Source organism: Daucus carota, chromosome 1 (genome assembly GCF_001625215.2).
Source record: "Daucus carota subsp. sativus chromosome 1, DH1 v3.0, whole genome shotgun sequence".
Classification (NCBI taxonomy): Eukaryota; Viridiplantae; Streptophyta; class Magnoliopsida; order Apiales; family Apiaceae; genus Daucus; species Daucus carota.
The window spans coordinates 32,964,872-32,979,558 of NC_030381.2; the positions used below are offsets into that span (position 1 = coordinate 32,964,872).

Sequence of the window (14,687 nt, forward strand, 5' to 3'; positions counted from 1 at the left end):
TATTGTCTAAAATAGTAGAACTCGGAACATTTCATTTGCACGGATACAACTACAAATGAATAACCTTATTTATATGAAAAAGAAATATTAAATAATAAAAAAATAGGCTACACATGGGAGGAAATTGATCAATTTTTGTTTGTGGCCAACTTTTTCTTGTATGAATTATTTGTGAAATCAATAATTAAAAAAACTGATTCGGAACATTATAGTTGTTCTTAGGAATGACATGCATTAGGTGACTTTAAGAGCACCCTTGCCTATAACTATTGTTTGAAAATCGATAATTAATCACCAATTAATTGATGTGTTGTAACTCGTAGAACTAATTAAACATTTGATTATTCAACTTGATTAATTTCTAATTAATTTGATTAATTTCTAATTAATTCTTATTCAACACATTTATCGATTAGTTAATATTTTTTACAATACTGTTTATAATACACTCACATTGACAAAATAGGGATATTAGCGATGTTCTAAACGATTTTTTTATGGTGTGTCTAATGGGCGCCTGTTAAGCAGTAAAATTTATAAATTTAATTAATTTTAATTGATTATTATATCTTAATACTCCCTCCGTCTCGATTTATAGGTCCAGTTTGGGAAAAAAATTTGTCCCAAAATACTTGTCCCTCACTTCTTTCAATACAAATTTATCTACATATTAATTGTGATTTTTTTGAAACTCAACATTATTCTCATTTCTCAATGCACTAAATCCCTATATTTATTGTGATTTTTTTGAAACTCAACAATATTCTCACCTATCAATGCACTAATTAATGATACATGAGATAAGATTCCATCTAACCAACTTTTTTCTTAATATGTGTGTTTATTCCAAAATGGACTTATAAATTGAGACGGAGGGAGTAATAATGGACACAATCACACCAATCAAAATGAATTAAATATCTAAAATTTACCGTAAAATTTAGCAACCAACCCAATCCTCGCTTTTTTACCGTACAAGTTACAACGAATTTTTTTTCATTACCGAAACTATAAAGTCCCAAATGAAATTCAGAAATTCAATGACAGTTAGCATTCACAAGACGACCTTCTTGATATACATACAAAATACAGTCAGAATCACCGAGTCTCTCTGAAGTTGAAATGGCCAACCCACTTCCCGGATCCGACCCGGTTGCGGGATCCAATAAAAGTCCGGGTTGGTTGCCTGCTGGTTGGACAGTCACCTACAAGACTCGGACCAGTGGTGCTACCGCAGGAACTGTTGATAAGGTAGCTTCTCGTTATTAAAAAGTAAATGCATACTTTAATATTCTGTTTTTGGTGGTATTTAATTATTGGGTTATGTGTTAATTTGTTGAGGTTCATTGTGTTTTGGTACGAATGTAGTGTATTTGTATGAAAACAAAACTAAATTGCTTAGTACATGTGAGTAGGTGAAATTCAACAGAATCAATTACTATGTTTCCCCTTTTTTAAGTGTTCTATTATATACATGTTGGATGAATTTAGGAGGCGTTTGGTTCATAGTTAAGGGCGGGTTCACGAGAATCGGAACCTGAAACCCAAGTGTTGGTGTTTTGGATTAGCAAGTTTGTGACATAGAATGAGACCCTAATCCTACTTGACGGTAAATCATTCTATACGCTCCTCTTGGGATACCCATATTCCCGTACCTTTCATTCCCATTCACACTCACGATCCAAACGCCCCCTTAGTGATTTAGGGACAGGTACGTGGGAGATTAAGATGCAGGGGTTTGTGCTTTTAGACGAGCACAAACTTGTTTGGGAATGTGTTACCGAGATCGAGAAACATGAAGAAATACAGGCAGTCAAGTGGATAAAATTGTTGTTTCTAACATTGTATATATTAGTCGAAAATATGAACTCGATACGCAAACATGTTTTATTAGTTTTTTTAGGTATGTAATAATGCCTTGCACGTTTTCTTTAGACTTAATTCTTTCCCCTGGTTCCTAAAATGGTGTCATAGGTAATAACAATACATCCCTAGCTTACTGTTTACATAGTCTTTGTGCAGCCTCTGTTGTATAGCCTGCCTTTCTTTAGGTTGATAATAAGGCTTAGGTTGCTTTTTAGATGTGTATGGCTCTCGTTACTTTTCTTATAATTGGGGATAAGTTACCCAAAATAAATTGAGCTGAGCACCACATTGTCCTGATTTTCAAGTAGTAAACAAAGTACTGCAAAGGCACAAATAGATGCGGTTTTTCACTAAAGAAAGCTTTCATGATCAAACACCTGCTGGGATTTTATTCTGTAAATTCTGATAGTCAGGCTGATAAACACCCCTTCTGTTTGTCCTGATGAAACATCCTCTCACTTTGCACTTTATTCCCAATTTGGGTACTAGGATTGAAATTCAGAAACCATCCTTCTGTCTGTAATTAGACTCGACGTACACATTAAGAATCACAATTAGAGAATGCAAACAAATAATTCTTTATAAGAACGTATAGCAGAGTTTGGAATGACATAGGTACAGCGTACTCATATTGCCTAAGTCATCAGAAAATTCTAGATTTTCCTAGATATTCTGGTGGCTGTCTTATTTATCAATTTTCGTACAGAATACAGAATAAAAAGCACAAACTGCTATACTCCTCCATCATGCTTGATAGCAATTGACAGTTGCATGGATCACAATTGTAGCTTGATCCACACTTGTAGGCATTTCCTCCTGCTCCACAGCTTTTCTCATCTTGCCGAAATTACTGTAACACATATAGTAACTTAGATTATATTATTTTCCTATATTTCTTGCTGAGTCACCTTTTTCAACTGCAAACAGATTAAGTGTATAGAATCTAAGGCAAGCTATTATTCCCTCCGTCCTCTTTTACATGTCGCTTTGACTTGTTGCACATAACTAAGGTGCATAAAAAAAATCCGATTATTATTTTTAAAATTTTCTTTTTCTGAATAAAAATATAAACTATAAACTTTTACTCACTAAAAGAAAAGTTCAAAAGTTAATAACTGAAAGTATCTTTTTTATGCACCTGAAGTTACGTGCAAAGAGTCAAAGGGACATGTAAGAGGGGACAAAGGGAGTATACAAGATGAAAGATATTAGTAATACGTCTTTATAGGTGTGTTGAAATAGAAGTCATGTTTACACTACTACTATGTCACAAGCAGCTGCTGTACACTAGCTTAGCTTAGTCACCTACATATAGCTTTTTATAGTCATAGTTGGTTAGGAGTTGTACGCGTTCTATTTATTTTCTTGTTTGTACTAGTTCCTATAAATTCCTCATCTTATTCTCATGTAACAACATAGTAATATACAATCTGCACTACTTTGCATCACTGCCTCCTTTATCAACTTATTCATTCTTCCAGTTATACACATATACACACACACACATCAGTATATATATACACATAACACATACGTTTCTTCATGGTATCAGAGCTTTAAGCTCCTTACCTCTGTGTTTTTCCAGCCGCAATCATACTTTCCGGTGAAAAACTCTCTTAGACATTAAACCAAACAGTTGGCGCGACCCAGTTTTCTGGCGAGTCAACACAACGAGTTCCTGAGCTCGTCTCAACTCATCAAAACCCAAAACAAAACCCACAAGTTCAACTAGTCACACGGCTTAAACTCCAGCGAATAGCCATTAACTTCGGCGAACATCCAGCAACTCCGGCGAACCATTGCACCGCGTCTCTTTGGAAAGAGAAAAAGATCAACGTCCAAGTCCTTTAAATATCTTAACATCAACCATCAGAAAGAACACCGCTGCTGATCTGTTGGTAATCTCAAATACACAGTAATAATATACGTTTTACATATATTTTATTTCTGTACGTGTTGTTTATGATAATTGTTGGCTAACTTACCTTTAAGTACCCTCAGTCCTAATATTTTACAATTTTTACATTGATCTTTCAAGACATATACACCAGTTCCTGCTCTTTCATAACATACACACCAGACCTCAACTTCCAAAAGTTACATTTTTTAACCCTTGTATTTTATTTTATTTTTCCCAAACAAGTACTTGTGAAAATGGAAAAAGAAAATAGTTCACCAATTCAAACAATTTTGAATGGGTCGAACTATATAACTTGGTCTCAAGCTATGCGCAGTTACTTGAAAGGAAAAAGAATTTGGCGATATGTCAACGGAGATTTTACAATTCCTATCAGGGAGAAAGATGAAACAGATTCCAAATTGAAGGATCGCATTGAAGAATGAGATGTCAAAATTCACCAAGCAATCACATTTTTTAGAAACTCTTCAGTTTCTAAAATTAATTTACAGTTTGGAAATTATGACACCGCAAAAGAAATTTGGGATTTAGTGGCATCAAGATACACTACATCCGATCTTTCTCACCAGTATCAAATCATGAGTTCACTAAGCAAGCAAAAGCAAGAGTCTGGTCAACCAGTTGCAGATTTTCTCTCGCAGATACAATCACTTTGGGATCAATTAACATTATCTGAACCAAAGTGGTTACATACAGAAGATGCTACATTTTATCACACATATCGTGACCAACAACGACTCATCCAGTTTCTTATGGCTCTCACTCAAGATTTCGAACCTGTTAGAGCCGCTATTCTTCATCGAGTTCCACTACCCTCTTTAGAAAATTCTGTTGCTGAACTTATTTCTGAGGAAACTCGACTTGGCCTTGGAAAATTCAAATCTGTGATTGATAATGTTCTTGCTGTACCTCCGGCACCTACTTTTGACAAACCATTTTGCAGGTTCTGTCGTCAAAGTGGACATGTCACAGAGGATTGCATAACATTGCGTAATCATACATGTCAACACTGTCATCAAAAGGGTCATTACTCAATGTCTTTGTGCAAGAAAAAGCCATCCTTTCATTCACAAAAGTTTTCAAATCCTTCCGCTGCTGCAACCTCTGAAACTACATCAGAAACTACACCAAACACATCTACTAGTGAACTGGAAGCCTTGCTTAGATAGGTTTTATCTAAAACCAGTTCTCCCTCCACTGCATTCTCTGTCATTTCAGGTTTTATCACATCACAAATAATCCACACATTTTTACCTCAAAAATACAGAGCACATGTCTTCCAAATATTCAGACTGCTGATGGTTCCACCATGAATATAACACATATCGGAACTGTATCCACATAAGATTTATCTCTACCAAACACATACTATGTTCCTAATCTTTCCCTCAATCTTATTTATTTCAATTGGCCAATTATGTGATCTTGGCCTGCATATAATCTTTACTACTTCTGGTTGTCATGTACAGGATCCTCAGACAGGACAGACACTTGGGACAGGGCGTAGATGTGGAAGGTTGTTTGAGCTCACTTACCTTCATCTCCTCTCACTAACATCATCCTCTCATCTAGCTGGATCTGTTTCGTCGACATCTATCATATGGCATTCTCGGTTAGGTCATCTTTCATATCCCCGTTTACGTAATCTTATTTCTAGTGGTCAACTAGGTAGTGTAAGTGAGAATACAGTTGAGTGTGCCCCTTGTAAACTGGCAAAACAACATGTACTACCTTTTCCAATTAAATATGAAAAATCTTCAGCTTCTTTTGAACTTGTTCACTCTGATATTTGGGGTCCTGCCCCCACTCCAACTATGGGAGGATGTAAATATTATGTGATATTTGTTGATGATTTTTCCCGTTTTACATGGATTTATATTTTGAAAAATAGATCTGAATTAGGAGAAACCTATAGAAATTTTGCCACTATGATTGCCACTCAATTCAAAAAGAAAATCAAGCTTTTTTGAGCCGATAATGCCAAAGAATACAAAGAATCAGAACTTAGTAAATTTTTGGCATCTTACGGTACTCTAGGACAAAGTTCTTGTCCTTACACATCACAACAAAATGGGCGTGCTGAACGTAAACATAGACACATTCTTGATACAATTAGAGCTTTGCTTATTTCTTCTTCTTGTCCAGAATTCTTTTGGGGGGAAGCTGCTTTAACTGCTGTTCATACAATAAATATGATTCCTTCTCGAGTCACAGATAATCGTCTCCTTATGTAAAATTATATGGAGAACCGCCATCATATGATTTTCTGAAGGTTTTTGGTTCTGCATGTTTTGTTCTTCTTCCTCCACATGAAAGAACAAAACTTGAGCCACGTGCACGTCTTTGTTGTTTTATTGGTTATGGTAGTGGTCAAAAAAGATATCGTTGTTAGGATCCTATCTCACAACGACTACGAGTTTCACGTAATGTGACATTTTCGGAACACAAAATGTTCTCATATATGTCAGATTTCAAAATTGACACTTCGACCAGTATTTCCCACTTTACCGATGCTTTTGTTGATCTACACCCTCCTGATGAAAATATAGAAAATCCATCATCTTCTTCTAACATATTTTCAGCAGATTCTCCACTTGAGCTCACTCAACCATCTCCAACTACTAATGTTCCTCCAACAGAAGTTCAGTCTGAGGATTCTAATGTTGAGCCTGCCACTCTGCCAGATGAGTTTGTTCATCGCTCTACTCGAGTAAGAAAACCTTCTGTTCGACTTACTGATTATCATTTTTATTCTGCTATACAAACTTTACATGAGCCTCAAACATATAGAGAGTCAAGTGTGAATCCTCTTTGGCAGAAAGCAATGGCAGAAGAACTTCAGGCATTAGATAGAACTCACACTTGGGATCTTGTTATTTTGCCCCCTGGAAAAGCTGCAGTCAGTTGTCGATGGATCTACAAAATTAAGACACAATCTGATGGATCTATAGACAGATATAAAGCTCGTCTAGTTGCAAGAGGTTTCACTCAGGAATATGGGATTGACTACGAAGAAACATTTGCCCCAGTTGCTCGTCTCACATCTGTTCGAAGTTTACTTGTTGTTGGAGCTTCGAAACATTGGGACATGTGGCAAATGGATGTCAAAAATGCTTTTCTAAATGGAGACCTACATGAGGAAGTTTACCTTAAACCTCACCCTGGTTATTCTCATTCTCAAAATCAAGTGTTCAAGCTTAATAAGGCTCTTTATGGTCTTAAACAAGCCCCTCGAGCATGGTTTGAAAATTTCCGCACAGTCATTGGTCAACATGGATTTTCTTTTTGTCCATATGATTATGCTCTTTTCATTCGACGATCTGATCGAGGCATTGTTCTACTTTTGCTCTATGTTGATGATATGATCATCACTGGCGATGATACAACAGGTATTTCTGAGCTAAAAGAATTTCTCAGTCAGCAATTTGAAATGAAAGATCTTGGTACATTAAGCTACTTCTTAGGACTTGAGGTCTCTTCCGTCCCTACGGGGTACACTCTTTCTCAAGTCAAGTATGCATCTGATCTTTTATTGAAGTCTGGGATCAGTGACACTAAGATTGCCTCTACACCTTTGGAATACGAGGTTAAACTTAATGAAGATGGTGAATTACTTACCAATCCTACTTTATATCGTCAATTGGTTGGAAGCTTAATTTATCTCACTGTCACTCGTCCGGATATTGCTCATGCTGTTCATATTGTCAGTCAATATATGTCAGCTCCTCGCACTCCTCACTATACAGCTGTTCTCCACATACTTCGTTATGTCAAAGGCACGATATTTCATGGACTTCATTATTCATACAACTCTTCACTTAAGTTACATGCATATTCAGATGCTGATTGGGGTGGTGATCCATCTACAAGATGTTCTACTACAGGATTTTGTTTCTTCCTTGGTGATTCACTTATCTCTTGGCGTAGTAAGAAACAATTACTTGCTTCTAAATCAACTGCTGAGTCAGAATATCGAGCTCTTGCAGACACCACACAAGAGCTAATTTGGCTACGATGGTTACTTGAAGATATAAGTGTCGTTCATCCTCTTGCTACTCCAATTTATTGTTACAGTAAGAGTGTTATTGACATTGCCCACAATGATGTATTTCACGAACGCACTAAACATATAGAGATTGATTGTCATTTCACTCGTCAACAAGTTACAAAAGGCACGGTTTGTTTACATGGTATTTCTAGTGCTGATAATACTGCAGATCTCTTTACAAAACTTCATCCTCCTGGAAGTTTTCATGATTTTGTTTCCAAACTAAAGTTGGTTCTTCAACCATCTTCAGTTTGAAAGGGGGGGTGTTGAAATAGAAGTCATGTTTACACTACTACTATGTCACAAGCAGCTGCTGTACACTAGCTTAGCTTAGTCACCTACATATAGCTTGTAATAGTCATAGTTGGTTAGGAGTTGTACGCGTTCTATTTATTTTCTTGTCTGTACTAGTTCCTATAAATTCCTCATCTTATTCTCATGTAACAACAACACAGTAACATACAATCTGCACTACTTTGCACTACTGCCTCCGCTATCAACTATTCATTCTTCCTGTTATACACATATATATACACACACATCAGTATATATATACACATAACACATACGTTTCTTCAGTAACACCAACAACCATTTTTTATACAATTCACATAACAGCCCTTCCCACAACACTGACAACAATTCATAAACTAATCACACAAACAAATTCATAAATTTAGAGACCACAACTTTGATTTGCAATTATTGAGCTCTTAGTTCCAAATGGGGAATCCAATCGATTCAATCTAAGATGACTCCTTCTAGGTTCACCCTCTTTTAGGCTTCGGCTCTTTTATCTCCATCATTGTCAGTCAAACCGAGCAAAACCAGTGGTATTGAATTCAATTCCTTTATCCAAACCCGATTCGATTTGTGGCAAAGTTGAACCACTGATGTTGAATTCAATTTCTTCATCCAAATCCGATCTGATCTGTGACGAAGATGTTCAGGCAAATGAAGAGCCTCTTAAATCTGACACGATTTCCGTACCTGACATGCTTTTAGGATCTGACGCATTAATCATTGTCAGCCTGGAGTTGATTTGGCGAAGCTCATACTCCGGTGGGTGGAAATTCTGATCTGAAACTAGTATGCCGATCTGATGCGATTATAAGATGCTTCACTTTTATCGCCGTCAAGATGGCCCGGAGTTGAAGGCGACGCTTATCAAACAAAAGATAGTAAAAGCTTTGAAACTCTGCCAACGAAAACAAGAGAGGAAGATGTGGAGCAACGACCAAGTTGGTTGCCTGAGAATAGGACAATTACTTGCAAGACTCAGGCTTCCGGTGCTACTGTCTGGGTGCAGTGGTGCTGGAGCTACAGATAGGGTAAACTTTTTTGATTCATATGCTGCTTTTTTGTTGTAAACTTTAAATTTAATGATATCATTGATGATAGACTTTGATTGTTCTTTTATCCGATGAACTCTCATTTTGTCAAGGTTTAGGAATTAAAAGTTTCCTGCAGAATTGATATGTGGTTTACTAATCTTAAACTGTGTTTTGACAGTATTACGTAGAGCCAACAACAGGTGCACGATTTCGGTCAAAGGTTGAGGTGGAACGTTATCTAGAAACAGGAAGTAAGAATAAATTACCCTCTGATACAAATGCGACGGTGAGGCAATAATATATTGAGTCTTTGTCTTTTCAAATTTGTATGCTGGGAAGGTTTTTTATTCAATACAATTGTATATTTTAATCTTTTACAGTTGACCGTCTTTGCAATTTGCAGCCATCGGGGACATTGAACAAAAACAATGAAAAATCAGGTACCAAGAAGACAGGAACGAAGAGGAAGAAGGAAGCTGTGTGGAGCTTTGATTTTAAAAATCCACCTGAAGAGGTTACCTGGTCTCTCGTGGATGGAATGTGGAAACCTTCAATAGGTGGCGAACAGGTACAGGAATCAACTGCTCAGGAGTGGGCAGCTACTTTTGAGCTTGAATGTAAGATGGAATGAAACATGCCCTCTCTGTTTTTTTATTTTTTTTCTTTGGTAGAAGAATGTTGTTGAACATTCCTGTGACTTCCATGCCCAGTGTGATACAAATAGGCTCGGATCTAAGTAGTTCATTAGCATTGCTATTAATTAGCTTGGCAGAATATCTCCTGTTCCCCATTCATGTGATTTCTATGAATGTCGTCGTGGAGGTGTGGGATTTTTTTAGCATTTCATTGGCAATTTCTATTCCGCGTATCTTTCTCCGTTTGACTATCAGGCTGCTACTTTTACAATACAAATTTGTCATGTGTCGTGGTGAAACAAAATTTGTAGTCTTGTATTTTCAGCGCACTGTGCTCGATGGAGACAAGATTCTTACCGCACTGGTTTAAAATAATTTGTGAAACTGCAATTTAAAGGAGTCTCTGTGTGCGTGTCAAGACACCGTCCCTCAAGGTTCTTGGACAGAGGGAAGAGGTAGTAGCAATTTGCTTGCACAAGTGTGTGGATTCCGAATTCTCAGTACACTGCTGTTGAAATATTTTTAGATGGACAAAATAGAATACAATTCCAAATATCCAAAATTTATCTCACAAAGTTGAGTCGTCGAATATATTAGTTCGCATAGTACTTTGAGCAAAAGAAAAATGTTTTATATATTACAAACTGGGGGACAAAAAATCTGAAATGTTTCCCTTAAAGCAATGAGTCATTACTTAATCATTAAATAAATAATTTAGATAAACTTCAAGAGTTTAAGTTTTATGGATAACGTAACTAAAACAAATACTTTAATATATTCATCTCAAGAACGAATCAAGGTCGGTTATTACAATTAAAAATAATTACGTTATCAATTTGATTCGAATGATTCGTCCACGTCATCGTTCCAAGAAAAGACACGGTTATAATATATGTAAAGAAAGCGGGATAATATATTGAAAGCAATCCTTTGACAGCTGCAGCAAGCGAAGAACTGAAGAAGAGAGCTGGATTCATCATTCTGTTAATAATTTTAACTGTAAATTTTAACCAACATGGCGAATTCGAAGCTCCAGGCTCTCTGGAATCACCCTGCTGGCCCCAAAACCAGTTAGTTTCAGTCATCATGCTTTTTCTAATATCTTTTTTTACTAGTGAGTTGACTTGTATAATATTTGTTCTATTTATGCATATCAATATGAAAGCTTATATATATAGTATACAAACCATGATCATGATCAGTATTGGTCATTTCTTTATTTGGGTCAGATGGTAATACTGCAAAGCAGTATGAGTTGACTTATTGATATTCATGATTAATGGGCTACTGAAATGTGAAAATTTTGATATAGGTGTGTTTAGTGTGTTACAATTCAGTTTAGGCAACCATGGTATAAACAGGTGAATTGCATTTGTGGATTTTTGTTGATCATTTTCGTATTCTTGAAAGTTGAAAGCTTGTAGCCTTGAGCAGGGTAGACTCTAATAGAATTTGTTGCCTTTTGGAATTGGATAATGGGATTCCAACCTTGTTAATAATATTGAATCTGAGACCTAAAATCTCAGTTGGAATCTCATGACTTGAACGGCAACTATGTCTTTGTACTTCGGCTATTCAACTAAACCTTATTAAATCGCCATATTAGTAATACATGTGTGAGTGCCTCAGGAAGCTGCATTGTTCATTGCGACTTGTATATAAATAACTAATTATTTGGTCAAAGATAAAAGGGTTGGAAATTTGTGTAGTCACCTGGTAGTAAGGCGCTCTTTGTGTTGATAAATGAAAATTCCCTAACACAAATATTATCTAAATTCGTGTATTTGATTATACTGTTATTACTGTAATTTTACATGAGATTATCTGTTTCACGTTGTAGTTCACTTCTGGGCACCAACATTTAAGTGGGGGATCAGCATAGCTAATGTTGCTGACTTTGCTATCCCACCTGAGAAGCTTTCGTATCCCCAGCAAATAGGTTTGGCACTTCATATCTTTCTATATGCATCTAGTTATTTATAAACACTTATTATGCACCCATATACATCTGTGTCATCACCGTAGATCATATGCTTGTTTGTGTTTTCGTCCACTCTCTATTGTCTAATTATGCTTGCACACTACCAACTGTTTCCTGAAACAGGATAGTTTATAAGGAATTATATGTTTTCTTAACTAAAAAGCTAGTTCCTCACCGGTATGCTTAATTGTTTTAAAGCTTATATTATCCATTTTTCTGTGAATTTGATTTTTTCCCCCTTCTGTTGTATTGTCTTACAGTGGTTGCAGTTAGTGGAGTGATCTGGTCCCGATATGGCGTTGTTATCATACCGGTGAGTTTGATGAGACTCTTATACTACATTGAATTGATTAAACAAACTTGAAAGGATGGATATTGTCAAGACCTTGGTTTTACATCTACGAGGGTGGAATTTAACAAGCTATATTGAGCTTGATGGGGTGTACCATTATTTTTTGTTGTTATCATCTGCCATATCTTCTCCCATTTTAAGGTATCCTTTCCTTTTTCTAGGTTCAGGTTTTGTAGTATCTTCTGACAAAACCAGATGTTTGAAAAACATTCCTTAGATTCAGGTTGTCAACTATCTGAAATGCACAGGCCTATTCTAGATGGCCTCCTATGTGTATACAGTCTTGTTGAATGTATTAACCAAATAAATAGTTTTCATGGCTTTCGTTTTCATTTAATTGATTGTTTCTTTGTTCCCTTCTTATTCTGTTTGCCCCCCCCCCCCCACCCCCCACCCCCCCACCCACGGGCCACCCACCCAACTTTTTACTCTATATCTGTTGTTTTTAACAAATTTTCTAACTGTTCGAGTTTTTTTTTTCTGAACATGATTGCCTGAGGATTGCAGAAGAACTGGAACCTTATAAGTGTAAATCTTGCAATGGCTGGAACAGGCATGTATCAACTTTCACGAAAAATACGGCAAGTTTCTTACCTTGTTGCCAGATTACGCTTCATCTTCTACCAGATGCTTAGTTTATCTTTTTCTGCATCTATGGACTGTGCCTGTTTTATTGAGAATTTAACTCTTTTGATGTGTGACTGTACAAATTGTTTTAATTCTTCACATCCCAACTTTTTATCAGCTCTATTCATATTAATGTAACTGCACCCCTGACAATTTCAGGCATGATTACTTTGACGATGAAAAAGATGCTGTAGCAAAGGAATGATAATGAAGTTCTTTGTTTTGGTAAAACACGGGGGTGAATTCAGTTTTTCTTTCTTACTAGAAAAATTATTTGCATAGATTGATAATAGTCTGTTTTAATTCTGTTTGAGTAAGCATCCACGGAGTAGAAACGAAATGATTATGGTTGCTTCCTTAGACTGCTCATGACTACTTGTCATTATCTTTGATGGCGTATAATAGTGTCAGACTTGTCATTTCACATTTTGAGTTCATTGACTCCTCTCCCGACGGGTTTCTTATAGTTCAATAGCCTGTGCAGATGCCAAAGCTACTAAATATAATGCAATTGAAAAGATAAGGCAAAAATGTAGCATTAATCATATTGTTCTTGATTAATAAAATAAAGGAAGCAATAAGAGGTAGTTTGATGAAGTCACAGATTCATGTATGCCTCTGCTCCAGAAAAAAGGGTTTTTTTTAGCCATGTTTAGAAATTTTAGTTCTCTTTAAATTATCCACAAAATAAACAGTAATCGTTTAGTGGCTACTAAAAATCACTTTAAACTTCTTTTAAGTTGAAGAAATCTGATCTACCAGCAAAGACCGGCAAGCTTTACCACGAAGACATCAATTTGGATGCACATGCACTAGGGCTGTTTTTAACGATGCAAGATTGTTCTTTTATCATGGGATCTAAGTTTAATGCCAATAAAGCTATTCTTCTATGTCAGTTGAAAATTTTCCCGGACTTACAATCACCTCGGCAACAACATAAGGCGAAGACCACGGTGCAGAATGAGATTTGCTAACAGCAGAAGTTGAAGACATCCATGGCTGAAGTTGCTAAAGCTTTGGGGCACGTTGATGGCACAGAAAATGTTTGTCCTTCCATAGTTAAAAATCTTACAGAGTTATGTACTTGGTCCTAAGATTACTAAACACTATTCACTTCCAACTCCTTGTGGTTGGTCTGTTCTACTCTGTGATATGAGTTTTAAGCCAAACTTGTTTCCAATGTGTCCTCCTCCAGAAAGAATCCATATCACAGTTAACATATCTTTTCAGGGTGTTACTTTATTGTAGCTGATTTAGCACCACTAAGCGAATTCGGAACACCAAGACCCAGTTTCGTATTGCTGTTGCATACAACAGCAGCTCTTTCACAAAAGTTGCTTTGAGGGAAAGAATGTCATTTTCCCTTTTGGAAAGAAGTCTTACGGTCAAACTCAACAGATTTTTTTATATTTTATAAATAAGTTTTATTTTTCACTGCTCCGCTCTTATAAAATATAATTCTATACTTTTTAAAAAAAAAAATTCCTGAATAAAAATATAATATTCAACCTTTTATTCAGAAAAGAAAAATCTTAAAAATAAATTATAAAACTACATTTTATCGGAGCATTGAAATTCGTGCCGCGTCCTCGTCCCCAATGTATATAACTCAGGGGAAGGAGGGAGTATGCAATATTGCAAACATAAAAAAAAACTATCTTGATATTTATAAAATATTTTTTTACAAATCAGTTTAGAAGCATACCGTCAAACAGACCCTAGCAAATTAAGGAAAAAATGATTTTTTCATAGAAGCACCAAAAAAATAATATATTCTTTAACAAACATATATATTTTACTTTTCCAAAAATACAACTTTTATACTAATAATTAATGAATTATCTGGATATTTATGTATTGACATGTGTATTAAAACTTTTCGAATTGTTCTTCCTGCGAGAAAAATGTTACTATATAAACTAAATT

General features: G+C 35.9%; 2 protein-coding genes across 4 annotated transcripts; both read left to right on the forward strand.

The window, feature by feature from the left end:
- The first annotated feature begins 8,940 nt into the window (after positions 1–8,940).
- Positions 8,941–10,007, forward strand: LOC108205177 (methyl-CpG-binding domain-containing protein 5-like). The gene is made up of 3 exons (XM_017374999.2): positions 8,941–9,163; positions 9,345–9,452; positions 9,570–10,007. Exons 1-3 carry the CDS (start codon positions 8,948–8,950, stop codon positions 9,795–9,797), a joined length of 552 nt encoding a protein of 183 aa, XP_017230488.1. The 5' UTR covers positions 8,941–8,947; the 3' UTR covers positions 9,798–10,007.
- Positions 10,008–10,633: 626 nt separating this feature from the next.
- LOC108205178 (mitochondrial pyruvate carrier 4-like) lies at positions 10,634–14,028 on the forward strand. 3 transcript variants are annotated; one of them, XM_017375000.2, is made up of 6 exons: positions 10,676–10,871; positions 11,642–11,740; positions 12,043–12,095; positions 12,642–12,715; positions 12,921–12,986; positions 13,658–14,028. In XM_017375000.2, exons 1-5 carry the CDS (start codon positions 10,817–10,819, stop codon positions 12,964–12,966), a joined length of 327 nt encoding a protein of 108 aa, XP_017230489.1. In that variant the 5' UTR covers positions 10,676–10,816; the 3' UTR covers positions 12,967–12,986; positions 13,658–14,028. The 3 variants fall into 3 exon arrangements, with proteins under 3 accessions (XP_017230491.1, XP_017230489.1, XP_063936396.1); XM_017375002.2 differs by lacking the exon at positions 13,658–14,028 and having other exon boundaries at positions 10,634–10,915; positions 12,921–13,198; XM_064080326.1 differs by lacking the exon at positions 13,658–14,028 and having other exon boundaries at positions 10,687–10,871; positions 12,921–13,198.
- Positions 14,029–14,687: the final 659 nt, after the last annotated feature.

Excerpts from the sequence above, each read along its gene's own strand:
- LOC108205177 (XM_017374999.2), top strand. The coding sequence starts at position 8,948 with ATGCTTCACTTTTATCGCCGTCAAGATGGCCCGGAGTTGAAGGCGACG. Across the intron at positions 9,164-9,344 it reads GTGCTGGAGCTACAGATAGG|TATTACGTAGAGCCAACAAC; the intron begins GTAAACTTTTTT and ends GTGTTTTGACAG. Across the intron at positions 9,453-9,569 it reads CCTCTGATACAAATGCGACG|CCATCGGGGACATTGAACAA; the intron begins GTGAGGCAATAA and ends TGCAATTTGCAG.
- LOC108205178 (XM_017375000.2), top strand. The coding sequence starts at position 10,817 with ATGGCGAATTCGAAGCTCCAGGCTCTCTGGAATCACCCTGCTGGCCCC. Across the intron at positions 10,872-11,641 it reads CCCTGCTGGCCCCAAAACCA|TTCACTTCTGGGCACCAACA; the intron begins GTTAGTTTCAGT and ends TTCACGTTGTAG. Across the intron at positions 12,716-12,920 it reads CAACTTTCACGAAAAATACG|GCATGATTACTTTGACGATG; the intron begins GCAAGTTTCTTA and ends TGACAATTTCAG.